The sequence below is a fragment of the Sebastes umbrosus genome, chromosome 3 (genome assembly GCF_015220745.1).
Source record: "Sebastes umbrosus isolate fSebUmb1 chromosome 3, fSebUmb1.pri, whole genome shotgun sequence".
In the NCBI taxonomy this organism is placed as follows: Eukaryota; Metazoa; Chordata; class Actinopteri; order Perciformes; family Sebastidae; genus Sebastes; species Sebastes umbrosus.
This window is the reverse complement of record NC_051271.1, coordinates 23,397,224-23,418,641: the sequence shown is the minus strand read 5'-3', so window position 1 is coordinate 23,418,641 and position 21,418 is coordinate 23,397,224. Positions and strand designations below refer to the sequence as shown.

Genomic DNA, 21,418 nt, shown 5'->3' with positions numbered 1-21,418 from the left:
GATAGTTTATGGAAGGCTGCTGATTTAATCCCTGAACCCAGCAGGCTGAATGTGTATGAAAGGTTAAAGAGCAGTGCTTCTCCCCTCCCTCATTTTCACCACTGTGGTGCTCTTGGGCCGACCCATAACCCCGAATGCTTAACCCTTAACTGCACCAATGGAGCTTCAGAGGCCAACAGATCACACTATCAGACTTATGCAGCAGGTGGCTGTGGCTAAGGAGGTCGAGTGGGTCATACATTAATCGCAGGGTAGGTGGTTTGATCCCATTCAGCAAGATTGTGAATCAGTTGCTCCTGATGGTCAAGGCTGGTGAATGAGAGGCAAATGGAAAAGCACTTTCTGCGTTAAAGTAGTAAAGCACTATATACTGTGTGTGTGCTTTCACACCTGTAGTTCAGTTCATTTGGTCCGGACCAAGAAGAAAAAATTATACAGTGCTGCATTTTAGTTCTGGTTCGGTTCCTGTTCACACTGACTTTTTACAAACGAACCAGAGGAGCAAACATTATGTTATATAGACTGACAGGTGACTCGTTGATTAGACAGTTTTGGCGATTTTTATCCTGCATCATCAGGACCCACGCGGAGAAATCAAATTGTGGTGAGTGATAGAAGTTTATGTAGCACTTTAACACTCCCAGATGACGTATAGTCCGAATGTCAGGGAATGCAAGGACAAGCGCATGATCGGCTCACTGTGGGGTCGTTGTCACACACTTTTTAATGGAGTTAATGAACTGACAAAGTACACAGAGTTGGATACAAGCACAGCAGTTTTAACAACTTTTGACCTATTAATTAGGAAAAACACACGCGCTCACGTACTTATATACATGGCCTTAAATACAGATCAATAAGATCACTTCCTGAACAGATTTCACGATCAGCAGATGGATTTATTAGTAGTTTAGCTTTTGAAATCTTGCTAAAATCACATATCTGCGATCAAAATATCCTGTGGTTGGTTCATTTGCTTTCACACCACAAACGAACCCCAACAGAGTCTGGTTGGAAGCGATTGACAGCTTTCACACCAGCACAAATGAACCGTACTAACCGGGCAAACGGACCAGAGTTTGTTTTAACCGAACCAAACAAGTTAGGTATGAAAGCACTCTTAGTGCAGTATCATTTACTGTGGTTGTACTGGGCAGCTTACAGGTGTGAAAGTGTGTTATAGTGTAGCATTCAAGGAAAGCACTACTTTCAGTTAACACAATAAATAAATAACGGTTGTTCAAAGATACTTTTTTCTAAAACAATATTTTGGTACAAGTAAGGTGTCAAACAAAGTTACAAAGATTAATAGAAACAACATTGCTCTGAGATTACAAAGACAATGACATTATCCTACAGGAGGCTCTGAATATATTTGTAATTTACTGAAAAAACCCAATAACTGATTTAATAAGGCAGGATACAGTTATGTATTGATTGTCTATGAGGCACTTTAATATACTGTGTTGACATAACACTAATTTGACAAGAAAGTATACATCCATTAGCATGGCACGCATCCATTACAGCAGTAGACCTGACACTAAAATAGAGGAAGATGGTTTTATACTGCTCAAAGCCAAAGTAAAAGTACCATTAAACTTTCCGACTGGCAAGACTGCCAGCGAACAGGAAAGAGAGAGGTCACTAGCTTGACTAATTTTAGTATTGCCGACTTGAACAGCAGTACTTTTCAGCACTTGTGACATTGGCTGACATTGCCACAGTGATGGTGAGGGAAGCAAAGTGGCCATCAGACAAGAGACAGTCCTTATCTGAGGACTCTTACTCTCGTAGGTTATCACTGCTCAGCTGTCCACCCAATCACTACCAAGACCTTTCTTGGATATCTCTGAGATTGCTTCTTGTAAAAGTGTGTTTCCGTGTTACTGTGTGTGTGTGTGTGTGTGTGTGTGTGTGTGTGTGTCCTCTCTCACTGTCTGCTCTGTCTGCTTCCATCCCCCCCCTCTCTTTCTGGCAGTAAACGCGTGCACTTACAGAAAATTCCCACCACACTGACACTCATCCAGCTAAAAGCAAGTGGCTATGCCAAAAATATGTCAAGTCACCGCCTTTTACACATCATGATTATTGACAGGGCAGGATTAACTGAGGCTGGGATTCTCCATACTTCAGCAGTTCATAATTGGAGCGACAATTCACCACGGAACGGTGGCTGCTCAAACTGCCTCCTGAGATGTAGCTAATATCTGCCAGTCAAATAGTTCTCAATTAACAAGAGAATCTGCAACGATCACAACAATGCAACGTTATATATATGGTATGGAGTGACTGAAAGCTAACACAATGTCAAATCACTTTATATCTGTACAAGAGTTGTTTTTTACTTTAGCATTTAAATGTATGTGGGATTTGAAAACTCAAATCAAAACAGACAACGGAAAATATGAATGTTCAATTCAATATATCTAACTGGAGGATGCTAGAGTAAATCACCTAGTTGTATTTTCTGTCGAACACATCAATGTTTTTCCAATAAATGAAATAGAAATAGACTGCTAGGCCAGCCCATTCTCATTCCCAGGGCGTCAAACACCAATGCTTTGTCACGACCGTCTGCGTTCGATACCGATACCGGCAGTAGAAGACACAACAGGCTTTCTATTTACTACAATGTAAACCCATCCACGGCAACATTAAATGCTCAGGCAAAGGGCAAATTATAAAGAGCGATACAAACACATAGGGCAGTTGTGAGGGGAGGTGGATGGGTCCAACATACTCAAGACTTTCTTCCAGCAGAATGCTGTTCTTGTCTAACGTCAAGTCACATTTTCACTGTAAAAACGTAGTAATTTTAAGCCCAACCATGTCATTTTTTTCCTTAATCTAACTAAGTGGTTTTATTGCCTGAACCAAAGCAAATGTTTTTGTTTAATTCATAACATTAAGCACGTGTTTAGTGCGACTGAAAAGTTACGCCGAGGGGTTTTGAAAAAGCGTCAGTATGTAATAAGTTGGGATGAGAACGTGGTGGCTCTTGCAAAATATATCAAATTCAGAAGTGCGAGATTGAGCAACATCTCTCTCATAGTGTATCATTTAGCTGTAGCTGCTGATGTTCGGTGTTAGCAAAGATGAATGTATTATAAATATTTTAGCAACAAGTTTAAGCTAGTAAAGTATTTCTTCTCCACCTGAAAAGATATTTTGTGTTGCTAATCTTTGAGTAAAAATATATTTTAGTGTTACTGAATAATATTTCAGCTGCAAGCTCACTGAGCTAACAATGCAGATGTGGCTTACACATTTGGAACAAGGGCAGCTAAGACAGCATTAAAGCTAAAGTTTGCAGGCTAACAGACAGCTAACTTTGCTCGGTGTGGCTGTATAGTAGATATATCCTTCCTTACAATACACTAGGTGAATGTGATGGTTATTCAGGCGAGTACAAGGGCTGTAATAACTTCAACTTCGGTATCTTGCTGCACATCATTTGGACTCTTGTGTATTTATTCACTGATGATAAAATGCTAAATTTCGGTTGATACCTTTAAAGGTATCGAGCACCGATACCCAGCCCTAGATTTGATTTGAACAAAATAGCGTTTACACATATATATAATGAAATGTGTTTTTCCTACAAGGGAAATGTTTCAAAATCATATTTGAACTGGTATGACAAGTTCAAGAAAAAAAATCTACCTATGCTTTGGGACCCTCCCTCATACAACCTCTAATTTTATCAGTGTGTGTGTGTGTGTGTACAGTATGGTATGTGTGTGTGGCAAGGGGGCCAGCAATTTGAGTGAAACTGTGATCAGTTCTTTCTCCATTGCCCTCTGAATGAAAGACATTGTGCTCTATCCTTTTAGTGCAGATGGTGTATGTGTGTTGTGTGTGTGTGCGTGTGTGTGTGTGTGTGTGTATGTGTGTGTGTTTATCAGGCTGTTTGTGGCGGCCAGAGGAAGAAATGGCCATTATAGTAACACAGTAAAATCCCCTCTGCTTGTGTTTTATTTGATTGAATACATTTTATGGCGGCTTTATGGAAATGACCGGACATGCGCCATTTTCCTGTTTCACTCAGATGAGGTCTTTTGTTTGTCACACTACGGTGCGCATCACAGAAACCAATCAAAATCTGTCCCCGTGGCCTGTAATAAGAATGCAAACTGAAAACTGCACTACATGTTCATCCCAGATTGCAGAGAGCAAAGGCGGGATAAATGAGGCTGTGATTAGAGAGAAGAGCTCTTCCAGAGGCAGCTGTCCTATCGCTTTATACCACGAGAACACTCAGTAATAGGTTCGCACTGACAACAAACCACAGGTCTGTCATTAGCAGGGTGTCTTTGAGCCTCTTCACAGAGGTAAGTGAGCACAAACGTGATGCACCAAACACAAACAAATAATCTTATTTACTTCTTTCACATGCTTTTAACTCCAGGCTTTCTATTTACAGTATTTTACCTCTAAGAAGAGCCCTGACTGACTGGCTACTGAAATTTAATCCAAGAGCCCTAAATGGTTCGTCTGACCAAAAAAAGCTGTTCTATAAAAACTTACTGAAAAAAAATCAATGTGCTTCACTCTAGCCTGTATTTAAAATGTAATTATAATTGTGTGCTTTCTACCATGACAGGCAGAGATGGTTTTCTCTCGTTCCTCATTTAAACTATTTTCGAGACAAGATGCAGCAAATTAGTTCTACTTTGAATCCTCTTTCTTTCAGTCATTAAGCTCAAAGATTTGGCTGAGCTTATGATAAAATTGAGTGATTTCTGTGAAGTATACCTCTTTTCAGCCAGAGTGAATATTTCTTGATTCAGTGATCAGAATGGGAGCTGAAAGGGAATTTTATTGCTCCTGGGAGCAATTCAAAGCGCAGTTGCAGGTAAGACATCAGTGACAAAGTAAGGCTAGCCTGTCATCCTTTGACAACTAGAGCTTGAAGGGGGGATCACTTACACCTGAGAGATATCTAACCCGGTTGTACTCCTTCTCACACCTCCACTCCCTCACTTATCGTTCCCTCAGCCCTGTGCATGTTCTGAAATATTCATGACCATGCAGCCACTGTCATCTTAGAATATCTAAATGGGGAGCCCAAGGCAGAAGGAAATCATCCTACTATGAAATTCTCCGGTCCTCGACGAATGTTAAAGCAGCCATCTATAAAGCTCGCTCCATCAGTTCCCTCCCCCAGCACCGTTACAATTTCCTCCCTTTTTTATTTCCACCGCAAAACTCTTATGGTGAAGAGACATGGCATATCCCATAAAATGGCAAATTTGCAAAGTTTTTTTTTTTTTTTTTAATACATATTCAGTGGTTGCCATATGTGCTATCTGCTCTCCATTGCAGTGAATCAGCTCATGGCACAACATCTGCTACTGGAGCTGAAAGTGATATGTAAAACTTTTTGACAGCTGATTTGTAAAACACATATACACACGCAAACACAGTAAATTGCCCCCATGTCCGCTCACTCTCTCGCTCCTGCTCGCTCTCAAAAAAAAAAAAAAAAGCAAAATGAAATGACTGAGCCTTGGCTGAGTGATTCCCGATCTGCCACTTAAGCGGCTGGGGGCTGACGCATTGTGCCAGCTCATGTTCAGGGTCATGCCTGTGTCACTTAAAGACTCTCTAATGAGACCCAGACAAGCACACTGTGCCCAGCCGAGCGGAGATGAAAATCTAAAAGCCAACCAGAGCAGTGGTGCCTGAAAAAAATAAAAAGTATTGCAAGGCCACTACATGAAGTCAACTAAGAGAAAGGGAGTTGGAGTTCTGTGTATTCTTTTTTTTAAAGTACCAGCGAGTAACAATTAGGTATGAAAACAAAGACAACTGCACATGGCTGTTGTCACACGATATCCAAACCCCGGTCTCCTGGGTAAAACCCTGTGTTTTGTGTCCCATCCATCATCCCTGACCTCAACCCAATATGGATTTTAACACTGTCTTTATTAGAGCGCCTGACTGTCGCTTCTGCTCCTGTCAGAATTACTACGTTCACTAGAGGTTGTTGTCGTTTCTTTCGGTGATCTACCATGTGAATAGATGATAACACCTACTAGTGGGTGTAGCGGGCCCCTAATGACTCATATCTGTGGTGCTTATAAGCGACCGATAATGCCTATTTAATGGCTTGATAACAGTCTAATCGGTTGGGAGATGAGTGAAGAGTTCTAAAGACTCAACAGGACCTGCCCTGTAAGGCTGTTGGTTCAGCCTTAAGCTCTTAAAGCCAAGCTTGAGTGAAATGCTGTGTTGTGTATCAGTGATATTCTTGACAGACTGACAGGAGCTACTGAGAAATATCACTCACAGAGAGACAGAGTGAGGGACAGAATGAAAGACAGAGAGACGGTCAAAATCCCAACTTCTGAAGCAGTTAATAAAATATTTGTTCCGGTACATTATAGTACCCTTAGAAGGCACCTACTTGGGAAAATTGCCAGTTTTTTTTAATGTAGCTGCTCTTATAAACTTGAATTTAGGTGGTAAATATTTTACCAGGCATCAGTAAAATATCTTTATATCCAGGCATTAGCTTGCTGTTTAGTAAAACCTCTGGTGGCAACGCTCCACACAACACAAGAACTACCCCTAGCAAGGAGGTGGGGGATGAATGGAGAATTTATACAGTGTTGAGCTCACATGGGTGTTGTTCAACATGAATATTCAATACACACCTTAGAATAAACTATTGTGTTCCCATTTCAAGCAAATTCCATCTGGGATTATGTTTCAAGGCTAAATTCAAAGAGGCAAACAGCTAGACACACAAGTTAAAGGTGCTCTATACGATATTCAGAGCATTAATATAAGAGCAAACAACTATTGGCTATGTAACGATATAGAGGAGTACCTGAGCAGAGAATGAAGTCACTTTTCCTCTGAGTTTCTCTGGGCTCTGTAGACATAGCCGGGCCGTCGCAGTGCCTTTTAGTGCAAGTTTGTGCATGTGAGCGTGCCCCACTGGCTAGCTCACGGCCGCCTCTCTGCACTGCTTTTATAAGGCGGTTACAGCTGATGACACTGTCCCGGCCGACGGCGTAGTCGCGGAAGCACAGCACCCATCCTCCGGTTCCCCCTCAGGTTAACAATATTATATCTGTCAGCACTGTCGCATTTAGCACCTTTAATGCCATTCCACAAAAATGAAAGTAAATGGTATTCTACATGATAAACCTCAAATAAAAGTTAAGGTAAACTGATTGTAAGTATTGTACAAGTAAGAACAGAAGTTTTGGCTATGCAATTTCCATATTATGTTGTTTTATACAAAAATACAACATTTTAAACATTTAGTTTCTCAAACTGCAACAATATGTGTGTTATCGAACAACTTCCAATAATTGGTGAATGATCTAAACACGTCCTTAAATTTGTTGAAACTAGGTGCAAGCACAGCATCAAACTCAGGTGACATGCTCAGAACCAATTTTTGCACAACGGTGTCCTGGCACAACACGGCACTATCCGGAAAAGAAGCTGCAGCAGGGTGAATACATTACTAGTTGGACGGATATATTATCAGCAGGTGGAGTTTTTATTAGCCTCAAATCAGCTCCCCTCTTTCCTTTTATTACCAGGAGACAGGAGCCTAGGCCCATTTCTCTGAGGAGAATACTCGTACCTCTCCAGGAGGTGCAGAGTCGCATGGCAAAAATATACATTGTTCCAAATGCTAAAATATATTATATATTATATATTATATATATATTGCAGAGCAAATGTGTATGCTATGCCAGATGATGTCTCTGTTTCAGTTAAAGTTATACGTCTCAGGAGTCAGAAATTGCATGAAAAGTTATTTTAGAAGACAGAGCCTCCGCAGGAAGCTTCAACTACATAACCTATAGGACAATAACATGTTTACATTTATTATGGTCTATTGTTTATATGTTTTTATTTAAAAGTTTCTATTGAGTATATCATATGAGCGCGTTCTGTAGAAAAAGCAAAAGTCTGGGTGTTTACGTGACTGCATAAACTGACAGCTACCCACAATAATCCCGCTGACACGAATGAAAATGTTATTTCAATTATCCAGAGGAAATGGTGTTTGGAGTTGCTTCAAGGAAAAAATGTCCCCAGATGTTTGATGAAGCTCTTGAAGATGCTTCCTGTATTCCAAATCATTTCACTGTATAAACACAGACTATGTGCAGAGTTGTGTACCAGTCTAGCGTTTAGAAAAACACAGTTAATCGTCTTCGTATTTTAGCACAGCTCGGTGTGATATCTGAAGATTAAAGCAATGAATGAAGACAGTCAGACTGTTTGACCTGTGCATAAATACAACCACCCCGTCGTTGGGTTTGCAAAAAGAAAACTGTCTCAGCAGGTGGAAAAGCAAAAGAGTTTCAGGCCAAAATAAACAACAAATTGCACCAACCACCCACCTTGGCGCAAGATGATTAGTTTCAACTTTCAAGCTACAAAACAACTTAAGAACTTAAACAATTTGTGAGTGCGAATAAAAATGACAGTACACTACAAGATGTTTCTGAAAACATTTGAGGTGAGAAATAGTCATTACAGTAACAGAATATTGATTTATATTTAATCAGCGCTCCCTACTTTGACCGGAGTTTGCGAGTGATTTAAAGCTGACTCCGTTGAATGAACAGCCAATAGGAACGCTTTCTTTCTGAAATGACCTGTGATTGGCCAAAGCTTCCCGTCACGGGCTAGATTTTCTAAAGCCTGAAAACAGAGCCATGAGGAGGTGCAGAAGTCTAGTTATCTCTCAGAACACTTGAATTACAATATGCTGAAAGGTTATTATGGAATTTTTTCCCCAATGACGCCTAAAAAATGCCAACTGCAGGTTTAATGTGATACATTTGCAAATACTAACCACTGCAATGATGGAGTCCTTACTCATCATAAAGCTCATGAATGTTTCATAGCAAGTTATGCCAAATTAAGATCTTGGCACCCAGGGTTGAGTGGGGTGCTTGATTAGGATCATGCATACTCCCACACTGGAGAGCCTGTTATAAAGTCTGTTTAAAACGTCTAAATCAGAGGGTCCGGCCCATTCAGGATTCTATGTCTGCCTCTCTTTGCCATTCCCACTGATGTGCCGGCTGGTTTTCCCACGGGTTCAACGCTAAAGGACGCGCTGCCATGCTCAGATGCTCATCGAAGGCTGCACACCCTTTTTTCCTTCAAAACTCAAGGCTAAGGTCCTGGTCTCAAATGAAGGATTACTAAGATAGCACTATAACTCACTGCCTCCGAATCTGTAGGACAAATATAAACATAATGAGATTCGGCTGCAGATTTCTCGCAGCTTTTCATGTCCATCCTCTGTAAACTTTAAAGCTCAGTGCTGCACAAACCAACACATGTGGGGTGACTGCTTCACGGCTGGCTCTGAACACATTCTCATTATCATCTCTCGCTCACACTCATGAATATTAGATTTTCAACATGCAAACAAATGCACGGAAACACAACAACTGTTTACTCACCGAGTCCTGGCCCTTGTCCTTTGCATCATACACAGTTAGCTTGACTAGTGTCTCCGGGCTAGCAGGATACTCTGAAGGGAAGGTCACCCCCGTCAGAAACAGCGGGTCTTTGTTCGCCTGTCAGAGAGAGGGACAACACAGAAACAGGGTGAGACGTGTGTGTGGTGGTGTGTACCCCTTATATGCACATTTGTACTGCAACACACATGTTCCAAAGAAAAACGGCAGGAAGCCGAGGGGATAAAAGGAGGGAGGGAGACTTGGGTGGGTAAATGAGCCAACAGCTGGGCTCAGTCTGTCGTTCTCCTCCTCCTCCCGGCGGTTCTCCCCACTCCTCTCGCCTCCCCTGCTGCCTCTCCTGGGCACAAAGCAGGAGAAGATAGAGCTCTCCCTGGTGGGTCTACCTGGAGCTCTGGCATAACTACAGTCTCCCAACTGAGACTGCCGGCCAGGAGCAACAAGTGTTGACAGGTGGGCTGGCACAATGACAGGGTGGCAATGGGATTAAACCAGTGTCCACAGCAGCCAGTGTCGGGTCTTCACACATACCAGGGGGCTGCATGACATTAGCTGATATTCACTCACAACTACTCATAACCTTTAAATTTCATGCCTTGTGAACTGCAGGGCTTGTTTTACCATGTCCTTACTATCACTGTAAAAAATGTCGTAACAAGGCTGTTACTGGTATTACTTTAGATTTAAAACCCTCTCTAAGACCACTGCAGTGCCGGCAGAGTGAGGACTTGTATGTCACTTGTTTCACCTGTACAGTTTCACCTGTTGGAAGAGAGAGCATCATGAAATAAGACAGGTTTCTCTGCCAGTATCTAGATCAGGCCTATTCAATTACTTTTTTTAAAAAGGCCAGATTTGAAAAACAGTGAAGTGCCAAGGGGCTGGACATTTACATTTCCTATCTGATCTGCAAAGCTGGGAATTTAAATGTGAAAACAATACACTTTTTTAATCTTGGTAGATTATCGTTTTTATAAACACAACGTTGCATTTAACATATTTCTATATTGTTTGACTCAATTCCCTCTGCTTAAACAGCCGGGGGTAAAACTTTTTAACAAAATAAGTATTTCTGTGCTTAACAAAAAGGAATGGGCAATGAGCCTACTAATAAAATGATGATCTTCTAAACCACGTAAACACACATAACCTTGGTGTTTTATTAGCAGTTTATTTAAATAAAAACACAATGATATTGGTTTCAACAGTCCATAACGGCGTAAATAGTGTGAGTAGTAACGTTGATGAATGGGAATAAACTCTCTTATTGGAAGAAATTATAATTAAAAAAAAATCTATCCTTTGATCATCTATAAATGATCAAAGGGCCAGATTGAGGTCGTTAAAGGGCCCACGGGCCCACGGGTCGCCAACTGAACGGGCCTGATCTAGATAATGTCTCTAGTTACAAACATTCTGAAAAAAAATCACTTTTCTGACAGTATCATGATAATATGCCTCGTTCCAACAATGTTCTTGAGACACAGAAGTGTTGTTAAGAAACTTGCCATATCATCAATTTTATTTGCAAAACATTCAAGTAAAACTGCATCAACTGGTGTTTTGAAAAGATAAGTTACGACTTTAAGTGTAGTTAGGCATTCAGCTGGCTCAGGTGCACCTTAGATCAATTATGGCCTTGATACAATTCTATTTTTCAGGTCACCTCTCTCACCATAATTATTTTCTTTGAATTTAATCTCAATGGACGAAATGTCCTCCAAAATAAAGCCTTTTTTAAAAGTGTGTATAGAATCTGCAATATATCTTAATCTAAGTGAATTGTATTGCACCGGGAACTGAGGGGCTTTCCTGGGAAGACTCAAGGATTGTTTGGCCATTTAGTGTTGTTGTCTACTTGAACCAATTCAAAGCACTTTGTGTTTACACTGGGGGCTTCCTCTTCCTCTGCTCCGCTCTGATGGGCGTCTCTAGAACGCAACCCTCTGGGACAGTGTGGGGACAGGCTGGGGAGCAGTAATGAGACTGGCAGACATGTATGAATGTTTGGTCACACCCTTGAGTTTAACAAAAAAAAAACATCAGCAATGAAACGAAGGCTGGTCAGTAATGTATTGTGTTTCACTGCATTTTGTTACATAAAACTCTTAAAACATGCAAAACAAAAACACATTTTGTTAGTTAGTTGTTAGTTCTTCGCTAAATGTTTTTGTAAAATGATATATCATTAAAATGTTATTTATCTCAAAGTCCATAAACAATAACTCTGACTCATTGCACAAACTTGAAACATTAGAAGAGATTAAGTTATATGCACAACACTTGATCCACCTAATCGCAACACCATATGTTAATTTGTGGTTTATAGTCAGTGCGCTTTATTAGTCTTGCCTAAACAATGGCAGATTATTGCATCAAAAAGCCTGAACATTGTGTCAGTTTGTTATTTATAGACAAAGCAAATGCTAAATGAATGTTAAGTTAGCATAATTGAAGCCAGTGTCCAAAATTAGCACGCGCTACTCGCCAAATAGTAAAAATCTACATTGGCAGATAAAATTAATGAAATAGGCCTACTTCACTACAAACTCTCATCACTACAACACATAAGTTGATTGACCACGTTTTGTTTGCATCAACTGCAACGTATGACCGTCAATAATTGTATCGCAATTCTTTGATTGACCCTCGCTGTCACTCGTCACTATGGTTACGCTTACTGGCTCGATTACCACAGAGGAGAATTTGGCTCTAACCACAAAGAGAGTGCATGTGGCGGGACACATTGCCAGAGTAGATCAACCTAAAAGGAAAAATGAAGAGCATGGAGGAAGTGCGGTTAACAGAACATTTACCGAGAAGTGGAGCTTCGCAGATAAGGGGGTGAGGAGCAGGAAAAATACCAATAAAATGAGCTACAATGTTTGCCGCAGGTACTCGACAAACAGGACCTGCTTGTTTGTTATCTTACGCAGTTTTATGGCTGGTTGAAAAACATTTTGGCAAGTGAATTTTTTCAGTTTACCAGCCATTGGCAGATAGACCAAAAGGTTAATTTTGGACACTGACTGCAGCTCAGGTTAGACTGACACCAACAAGCCTCTAGTCCTTGGCTACAATAAGGGGTGTCAAGCGGATTGGGAGCCAAAGCATGAAGCGCCCTAAAAACAGCAGCGTACTTAATACATACACACACACGCAGAGGGAACACATAGACACACACCACCTCACTGCACCACTAACCCCGCTGATCCTTCAGGAATCTTCCATGCGCTGACGGAAGGGAAATAAAACAAGTCTATCGCTTCTTGTTTCAGCCTCTCTAGACATGGTAATACCAGTCCTGATGCCCCGTGCCATTTTGCCGCCCGGCCATGAAGCCTTGTGGTTTGTGTGCGCTAACGTCCTAAACACACGGCCCGATTCAGCACAGCGGGTACAGACACAGTGGAACCAGTGCGCTGCTTTGAGCTCAGTGCAAAGCTGGATATATATCAGTACTGTACACTAACAAAAAGACAGTCAGAGCCATTATACTCAGGAATGTGCAGGTACACACACACACACACACACACACACACACACACACACACACACACACACACATAAGCCCTTCCACTTGCCTCACTGGCACAATGAATAGGCCTCATTCAGACTTACCAGCATGGTTGGCAGCCTCAGCTGCGGCTGAATCTTCTTAGCGCTACTGATGGGCTGAGATGAGCTAAAGTGGTAAGCCTGTCTCCATTTACACAGAGAAGTAAGCCGGTCTGTCATACAAGTGGTCAACATATGCTATGGGAGACAGCTGCCCCACTCTTGTCTTTTTGTTTGGGTTGCAAACCTCGGTGGAATGGCCAATTTAGGCCATTAGAGGGTGTGTGTGATTGTGTGTGATTGGGCTGAGGAGGTGGAGGGGGTATGAGTATTCTGGCCTGAGTCTCACTACACTGGAGGTTTTGACTACTCATAACTACACACACACACACACACACACACACACACACACACACACACACACACACAAACAAACAGACTAGACTTTTTGGACTTGTTCCAGGCAGGGGGTTTTTCGCTTGACTAGCATGACATCAAAGGCTGTTTTATCCCTTTGGCTTTGCATGACGTCAAATCCCCTCAAGTACCACCACCCCCTGGACCCACTGCCCATGTTTTTTAGGAATGGGATTTTCCTACGAGATACTAGATCGCATTTCTGTGTTCCAGCTTCAAATACAATTTGTTGAAGACATTCCCTCTTGCACTTTAAAGAGATTTAGAGGGCTTTAGATTTTCTACTTAAGTTGTCACTGGTCCTCTCTGTTTTACCATCAGTAGATTAAGATGCAGCACCCGCATTGAGACATACACTCGCTCTGTGGAGATAAAAAAAAGGGTCTGCCTTTTTATGGAAGTACAGCACAGTGTGGGACCAATTCCATACTAGGGCTGTGTATTGATGACGTATGATCATGACACAGGGGTAACGATTCAATATATTATAATATATTGCAATACTAGAAGCAAGGCAATATATTGGGAATGTTTAAATCTAATTTGAGAAAAATTGTCATAGTATAAAGGACGCACCACCATATGTATAAAATCAGAGTCAACTTTTTTATACAATCAGAACAGTGGGATCAGTACTTGCATTTATCACAGTCCCTGTAACATCCAACATCATAGCACTACTTTGAAGGGGGCACATACACTGAGAGGGCACATCTCTTTGCAAATGAAATGAAGTATTGACTGCATGTAAACTATTAATTAAAAATCGTTAGTGTTTTTGAGAATCAATACCGCATCACAAAGCATAATATCGCGATACTCAATATTTATAATAATTCAATATTTTCGTACCCCCCCTTTCTATACCATACAGTGAATTAATACTATTGAGTATAAACTAGTGTATGTGCTAATGTTAATAATGTGCTATTTGGGAAATTACTATACAAGAAATGAATGTACTTTACAGTTTTGTAATAATAGGACATGAACCAAGGCCCACACCAGTTTCAACTTATGAACTGAAAAGCTATTTGGTTTTGCCAGTCATCGGTTATCAGTCATTATGTGTTGAACCTACTGAACTCAGTGTCAGGAGGGGCGAGTCAGAGTACAGCCTAACTTCTCCTCAGGGGAATCTAAAATGTAGCCCAAGTTATCTCAAGCCGTCCAAAACAATTTGTACCCGCTCAGTTAGGCAACATTAAACCTTCAACCTGATACATTTTTTAACCTTTTCCATTTCTGTTACGTGCAAATAAACAAACTGCCAATTTCACATTTGAAAACTTGTAACTGTCTCTCAACTATTTCTTTCCCCCAGCAGTAAGTAGCTAACTCATTTCTGCTATGTGTGTATTGTCAAACATGTTCTCATCCCAACTGACGTTTTGTCAGACCCCTCTGTGTCACTTTTTCGTTGCTCTAAACACATGCTTAATGTTGTGAATTAAACAAAAACACTTGCTTAGGTTTAGGCAACAAAAACACTTTGCTAAGGATATGAAAAAACAACATGGTTGGCCTTAAAATTACTAAGTTTTTACAGTGAAAATGTGACTTGACATTGACAAACAAACAGCTGTTGGTAAAGTGAAAGTGAAACGTAAAGCACGAGACATGAACAGCGGTCGCCTCTTTCACTCTTTAAACTACGTCACCACAGCACTTCCCCTTAGCGTTTATTGTTGTCACGGATGGGTTTACATTGTAGTTAATGGAAAGCCTGGTGTGTGTCCTACCAGCGCTAAAGGGTGTCTTGTGCGGCGGTATCGAACGCTGACGGGCGTGACAAAGCGTCGGTATTTGACGCCCTGAGAATGAGAACGGGCTGGCACTGTCGGCAACTTTCAACAGACACCATATATTAAATAGGAAAGCATATTAATATTTAAGTATTCTTTATTTTTTCATTTTTCTAGTCTGATCACACTACTTATAATAGAGTAACACATTGTTTTATGTTTTGGTACAGTAGCAGTTAGTAATTTAATAGATATTTAGAGGCAGTGTATTCTATAACACTGAGAGGTAATTTATTTAAACTACAGAGAAGTAAAGTCCAGATCCAACGTGATTAAATGCTATCCTATTCTTTTTATCTGACCCCTGTCTGGTGATTCATGGGTGCGACTACAGAGGGCTTGTTCCATCATTTATCTTCTAAATTAAACCCTTATATCATATACCGTGGGTTCCTGATAATACACCCATCATCACATGAGCACAACTAATGCTGAAGCTTTCATGCGACCAAGACTCCAATCAGTGTCCAGCAAAGCCGGCGGCAGCTGTTGAGAGCCGGCATCCCGGGAATGTGACAAACGGGAGAAACACAAGTGGCAGTTGGGCCGTCTTCAGATTCATTATACACACACAGTGGGGCTCCACAGTACACACACATACACAAACACACACACACACAATACACACACACAGTACACACACACACACACACACACACAGGTCCACCTTTGGCCACACAGGTTAATGAACATCTGCTGCTGTGCATGTATGAGTGGGGAACCCCACTGGTTACCAATGTCCTGACAAGTGACCTCTGTTCCTCTAAACAACACACTTACTCTTCATTCAAAGAGGATTTCAAAGTCACACTGAATGTTTGCAATGTTGTGCTGCTTCTGGGTCAAAATAACTAATATTATTGATCGGATTGATCTGATTTCCATGTGACGTGCTAAATATACTGGTGTATGTTATAGCAGGTATCTTCACTTATATTACTCTATCCAGACTAATAAAATGAATACAAGGCAGAGAAAACTCCTCCGACTATCTTAAACACCTCTTATGAGGCTGCAAACCTCTCTTTAAAAACAGACTTGTAAAATCGCACAGAACATGCACACATACCCGGTTTTTGTGAAGGCGAAAGCAGTCCATATCCTCAGATCCTACTCCAAAATCCTGAACATTACAGCCATGAAATCAAAACTCCAGCGGCACTCAGAGTGTCTGCAGAGCTGGCTGAGCCAGCATACAGTATCCTACCACATCCTGTGTTTTTACACACACATGCTCAAACACACACACACACACTGCTGCTCCCTTGACAGGACTGAGGGGAAAAGCAGTTGAAATGCGGTCTTTGAAAGAGACGGTTATGCTCATTTAGCTTTACTGGATTAGCAGGAAAATAATATGCGTCAGGAAACTTTGCCCCCGGATGAAGAGAGAAAAAAAATGTGTGTGTGTGTGTATATATGTGTGTGTAAGTGGGTGTTCCATAGTGGGGCAGGGGGCAGCTGTTGCCGCCCCAAAAAAAACACTTGTGTGACTGTTGCCTTGGCAACAGCACTGTCAGACTGGAGTTAATAAAAGAAGCATTTAAAGAGGTTAAAGACCGCAAAACACTCTCGCTGTATGGAACTCCCACATAAAGACACCCACAAACACATACTGTACATATTGAGAGCCGAAACTGATTGAGAGCCACACAGAAACTCTTTCAGATGTCTGGACTGTCACAAGAAATAGAAAGTTACAGCTCATTGTCTGTTCCAGTTCGATGAGTCGAATGGTTAAAAAAAAGGTTGAGAAAAAGGAGACAGAGATGGAGAGAACACCAACCAGGAGCCAGTGACCCAGAGACACCGCAAAACAACAAACATCAAAGGTCGGAGAGAGGCAGGGAGAGGATGGTGCATGTGTGTGCCTGTACAGGTGTGTGTGTGTGTGTGTGTGTGTGTGCGGACTTACCTCCACTATCTCTGTGCAGGCATGAGAGACGAGGTGCTGCTTGTGGGGATCTATGACAGCCACCTGGACCAAAGCGTTGGGCTTCCTGTCACTGCCCGAGGCCACCAGATCATTACAGGCTACAGAGAGGGAGAGACGATGGAGGGAGGAGAGGATGGGAGCAGGAAGGAGAAGAGGAGGAAAATCAAGATGAGAGGGGGAGATAACGCTTCACGATAACACACGAGTGACACAAATCACACGACACTGAGTCTCAAATGGAGAGTGTGACGATAACTGTGAAAGAAACAAAGTAAATAAACATAAAAAGAAAAAGAAGAATGGCTAACGTAGAGGATTAATAAATATCTCCTGTCAGATTAGATGTCACATGCCAAAGCGCTAAAGAGCTGCATCACAAAGGAGATAAATCTGCTGTCCTCACTTCTCTGAGGCCTCTCCCCAAAACACAATAAAGGTTTGAGGAAATAAATAAAATATATATATATACATACATTGAGATAAAAAATTGTTGTCTCAGCAGTTGATTAAAATGGCAGTAGAATTTCCCTCTGGCGGTGAGATATCAGTTTTATTAGGGCTTTCATTTCCGACAACAAAAGCAGCTTGTCACTCAGCAGCCCCGCTGGCTTCCAAGGACAGGAAAGACTTTGTATCCCACAATTCCTTTATAGGAAACCAACGCTTCCTGGTTACGCATAGAAACTCCCCCCAACAAGATAACACTCGTCGATCCCATCACAGCGAAACTGATGCATTTTTCCTTGATAAATGCTTCGTCAAAAAAGAACAAATCAGTTTCATCTGTCCTGAACCTCGTGCAGGAAAAATGCTAATTTATGTGGTTACTTTTTAAGATGTGACTCTTCTGTTCACATCTGCAGTCTATAGAAGCCCTATAAAAACATCCAGGCTGATACCAAGTAAATTACACCACATGGCTCTGAATTTATGTATTAATGAACATTTGTATACACTCGAGTACAGTAATGACAAATTTGTGTTCAGTAACCTCCTTGGATCCCATCCAGGAGCTGTATTTTATACCCAGCACAATTCTGGCATGTAAACAGCAATTGATCTGCTCGCAATGCCTGGTCAGTTTCACACATTACTCTGCACATAAGTCTGGATAATATTACTCAGTGGGTGAAATTCCATTAGAAAAAACAGTAAGGGTAGAAGATTGCTTCTTTGTTTGCCGCTCCATCTTCATGGGCTTGATTTTAATGTTTGAGCAACTGAACAGCAACTGGAGATGAAAAGGGTTCTTGTGGGAGGAATTTTAAGGGCGTGAAAAGCAAGAATAAAGTTGCAGAAAGAAAGGAAAAGGATCAAAAGCGGGGCATCAAAAAAATGTAGATGTTTCAATTCTCAGGTTTAGAGGTGGTTTTATGTGACTCTCTGTGATGTGTTAGGTAAAGAGATAAGAAAAACTACATGGTGAAGTGTTTATTTTCCAATGTGCACCTGGAGAAACGGATCATTTCAACTGGCACCTTTATTGCAAGTAGGCCTGTCACAATAACTACTTTTCTTGGACCATATATTGTCCTAGAAATAATTGCGATAGACGATATTATTGTCATTTGAAGACCATTTCACGACAGTGATAAAATGAGAATATGATAGCATAATAATACAAGTACATCCTTTCAAAGGGCGATGAACTTTGATTCCTAAGAATATTCAGACATTTGACTTGGAATATGAAAATATATAAAAATATTCTAAATAAATAAAACAAAACCACACAACCAAAACAATAATTAAAATGGACTCTCAGGGTCTGTTGACAGAGAACAATGTGTTATTGTTGTTCTTATTGTTTATTCATGTTGCCAAAAATGTTGGTGACATTCTTATGTAAACCACATTCATATATCGTACGATAAGTCAATATCGTAAAAATGATAGAGGTCAAGTCCATATATCTTACGATAAGACGATAACGCAAAAATGATTGAGGTCATCTCCATATATCATACAATAAATCGATAACATAAAACAATGATCGAGGTCAAGTTCATAAATTGTACAATAAATCGATAACATAAAACAATGATCGAGGTCAAGTTCATAAATTGTACAATAACTTGATAACGTAAAAATTATCAAGGTCATGTCGATATATCGTACAATAAGTTGCTAACATAAAAATGATCGAGGTCATGTCCATATATTGTACGATAAGTCGATAACTTAAAACAATGATCAAGGTCACGTTCATATCTCTTACGATAAGTCAATAACGTAAAAATGATTGAGGTCATGTCCATATATGGTACGATAAGTCGATAATGTAAAAATGATCAAGGATATGGCTATATATCGTACAATAAGGCGATTAAGTAAAATGATCAAGGTCAAGTCCATATCTCGTAGGATAAGTCAATAACATAAATATTATCTAGGTCATGTCCATATATCGTACGATAAGTCAACAACGCAGAAATGATTGAGCTCACGTCCATATATGGTACGATAAGTCAACATACTGTATGTCATCAATAGGTGACAGGCCTGATTGCAATACATACTTTACGCAGCATAAGGCTTCTTTTGTACTCACACGCGCACAAACCCGCAGTGATAGTCATATTGTTAAATTAAACATTTTCCAGCAGCACTGGTATGCTGATTGTACTGTCAAGGTGACTATCCTTGGCTTTTTTAACAACACCAACACAAACAAAGCAGGGATTTAATGAGTATTTGTCACACACGTGTCTGCAAGAAAGCAGAGGAATAAAAGAGGACGCTTTCAGCATGCAAAATTCAAAGCATTTTTTGTAATGTGCGACTTTACTATTCCTTTTCAACCTATCTTTTGTGAATCTGAACACACTTCATCAAATACAACAGAAAAATATTTGGTTGAAGGTTGGCTGACTGTAAAATATTCAAAAGGGTTCAATTAAAGAGAGTGTTTGTATAGTCATTCATAAAACATATTGACAGCTGTGTGGAATTGTGTTATGTTTCACGGAGAACAAATCTTTAAATTTAGATGAAGTAAACTGAGACTTTAGCTTTGAAACTGAACAAACATCAAACATAAACTAACAAGTCGAGGGCATCAGTGGATATGAAACAGACTTTGAGTGATTGAATAACTATGCTGAATTGATTCCTTTCATTAATCTGGATCTAAAGCAGATAGGGAGTCTGGAAAGACTGTGTAATAGATACTGATATAAAATCCCATTTATTACACCCAAACCATGTGACAACTGCATTAGACTAAACCCCATTCGCCAATTCTCCGGGGTATGTCTCGTCATGAGACCCACTTAAGAGTATTCAAAATACATCATCTCATTTTGTGATATTAAATTGAAAAGTGCTTTATTGGAGCCATTAACAACTATCTCTACATTCTTGAGCTGACACAGTCTCAGTTTTGTCTGAGAATTGGTAAAAGAGTCCGGGAGCAAGGAGCACCGCCACAGCAGGGGAGCACAGAGTGAATCATGAAGGGAATAACTCGCTTTAAATGGACTTCAGTGCATGCAGCCATTACAAGGCAAAGCTAGAACATGCATTACTGATGCTGTTCTGCTACTGATATAAAAAGAGGGGAACTCTGTTGGAAGAAGCCCATTTGTTAACCAGACTATAGTTTAGGTATTGTAGGTTTATACATTTTATGGATTTATTGCCTGTATAAGCAATTTTACAGGAAAAATAAAAGTACTTCAGTACTTTGTCATACTGTAAAGATTATGATCCATTAGATTTGACATCCAGGGTTTCTGTAACAAGATTGAAAACCCTCGGATAATTGGAATAGTGGCCATCTCATCTGTGTGATGTTACCTCGGATGCCCCGGCTTTAATGCAGCATGACTGCACCTTGTAAGATTTAAAACCACTCAAAGTCCTCAGAACTGGGATTAAGAAGCATTGATCTACATCTCATGTTTTCCCACAAAACCAGAGGAGGTAATGAAAGTGAATAAATGAAACATGGACAAGGTTGACGTGATCCGGGGTCTCAATTTCAGTGTGTAAGTGTGGTTGTAAATTTATGTGTATATAGTATACAGTATATCTCCTATAGCATGTTTAACAACTGGGTGAGTTTAGCTGCAATAAATGACCGGTGGATTCACACAATACAGCCTACGACTTCTTTGCTCACCGGTCTTAATTTTGTTAACAAAAACTTTGACGAAATATGCTCGTCAATGACTTTTTTCTATAACTAAGACCAGACGATGACGAGACGCCACTGACTTCCTTAAAGG

The 21,418-nt window shown here is 40.5% G+C and overlaps 1 protein-coding gene across 7 annotated transcripts in view; it reads right to left on the bottom strand.

Annotated features, from left to right (window-relative positions):
- inpp4b (inositol polyphosphate-4-phosphatase type II B) overlaps positions 1-21,418 on the bottom strand; it is a 288,579-nt gene that overhangs the window by 130,552 nt on the left and 136,609 nt on the right. For 5 of the 7 annotated variants that reach the window (XM_037764035.1, XM_037764032.1, XM_037764033.1 and 2 more), the window contains 2 exons: positions 17,169-17,287; positions 9,456-9,572 (listed from right to left, as the gene is read on the bottom strand). In XM_037764035.1, coding sequence (XP_037619963.1) covers positions 9,456-9,572; positions 17,169-17,287 — 236 coding nt within the window. Of the gene's footprint in view, positions 1-9,455; positions 9,573-13,094; positions 13,240-16,322; positions 16,617-17,168; positions 17,288-21,418 lie in introns of those variants that run through there. The other 2 variants (XM_037764039.1, XM_037764036.1) reach the window with 2 other exon arrangements.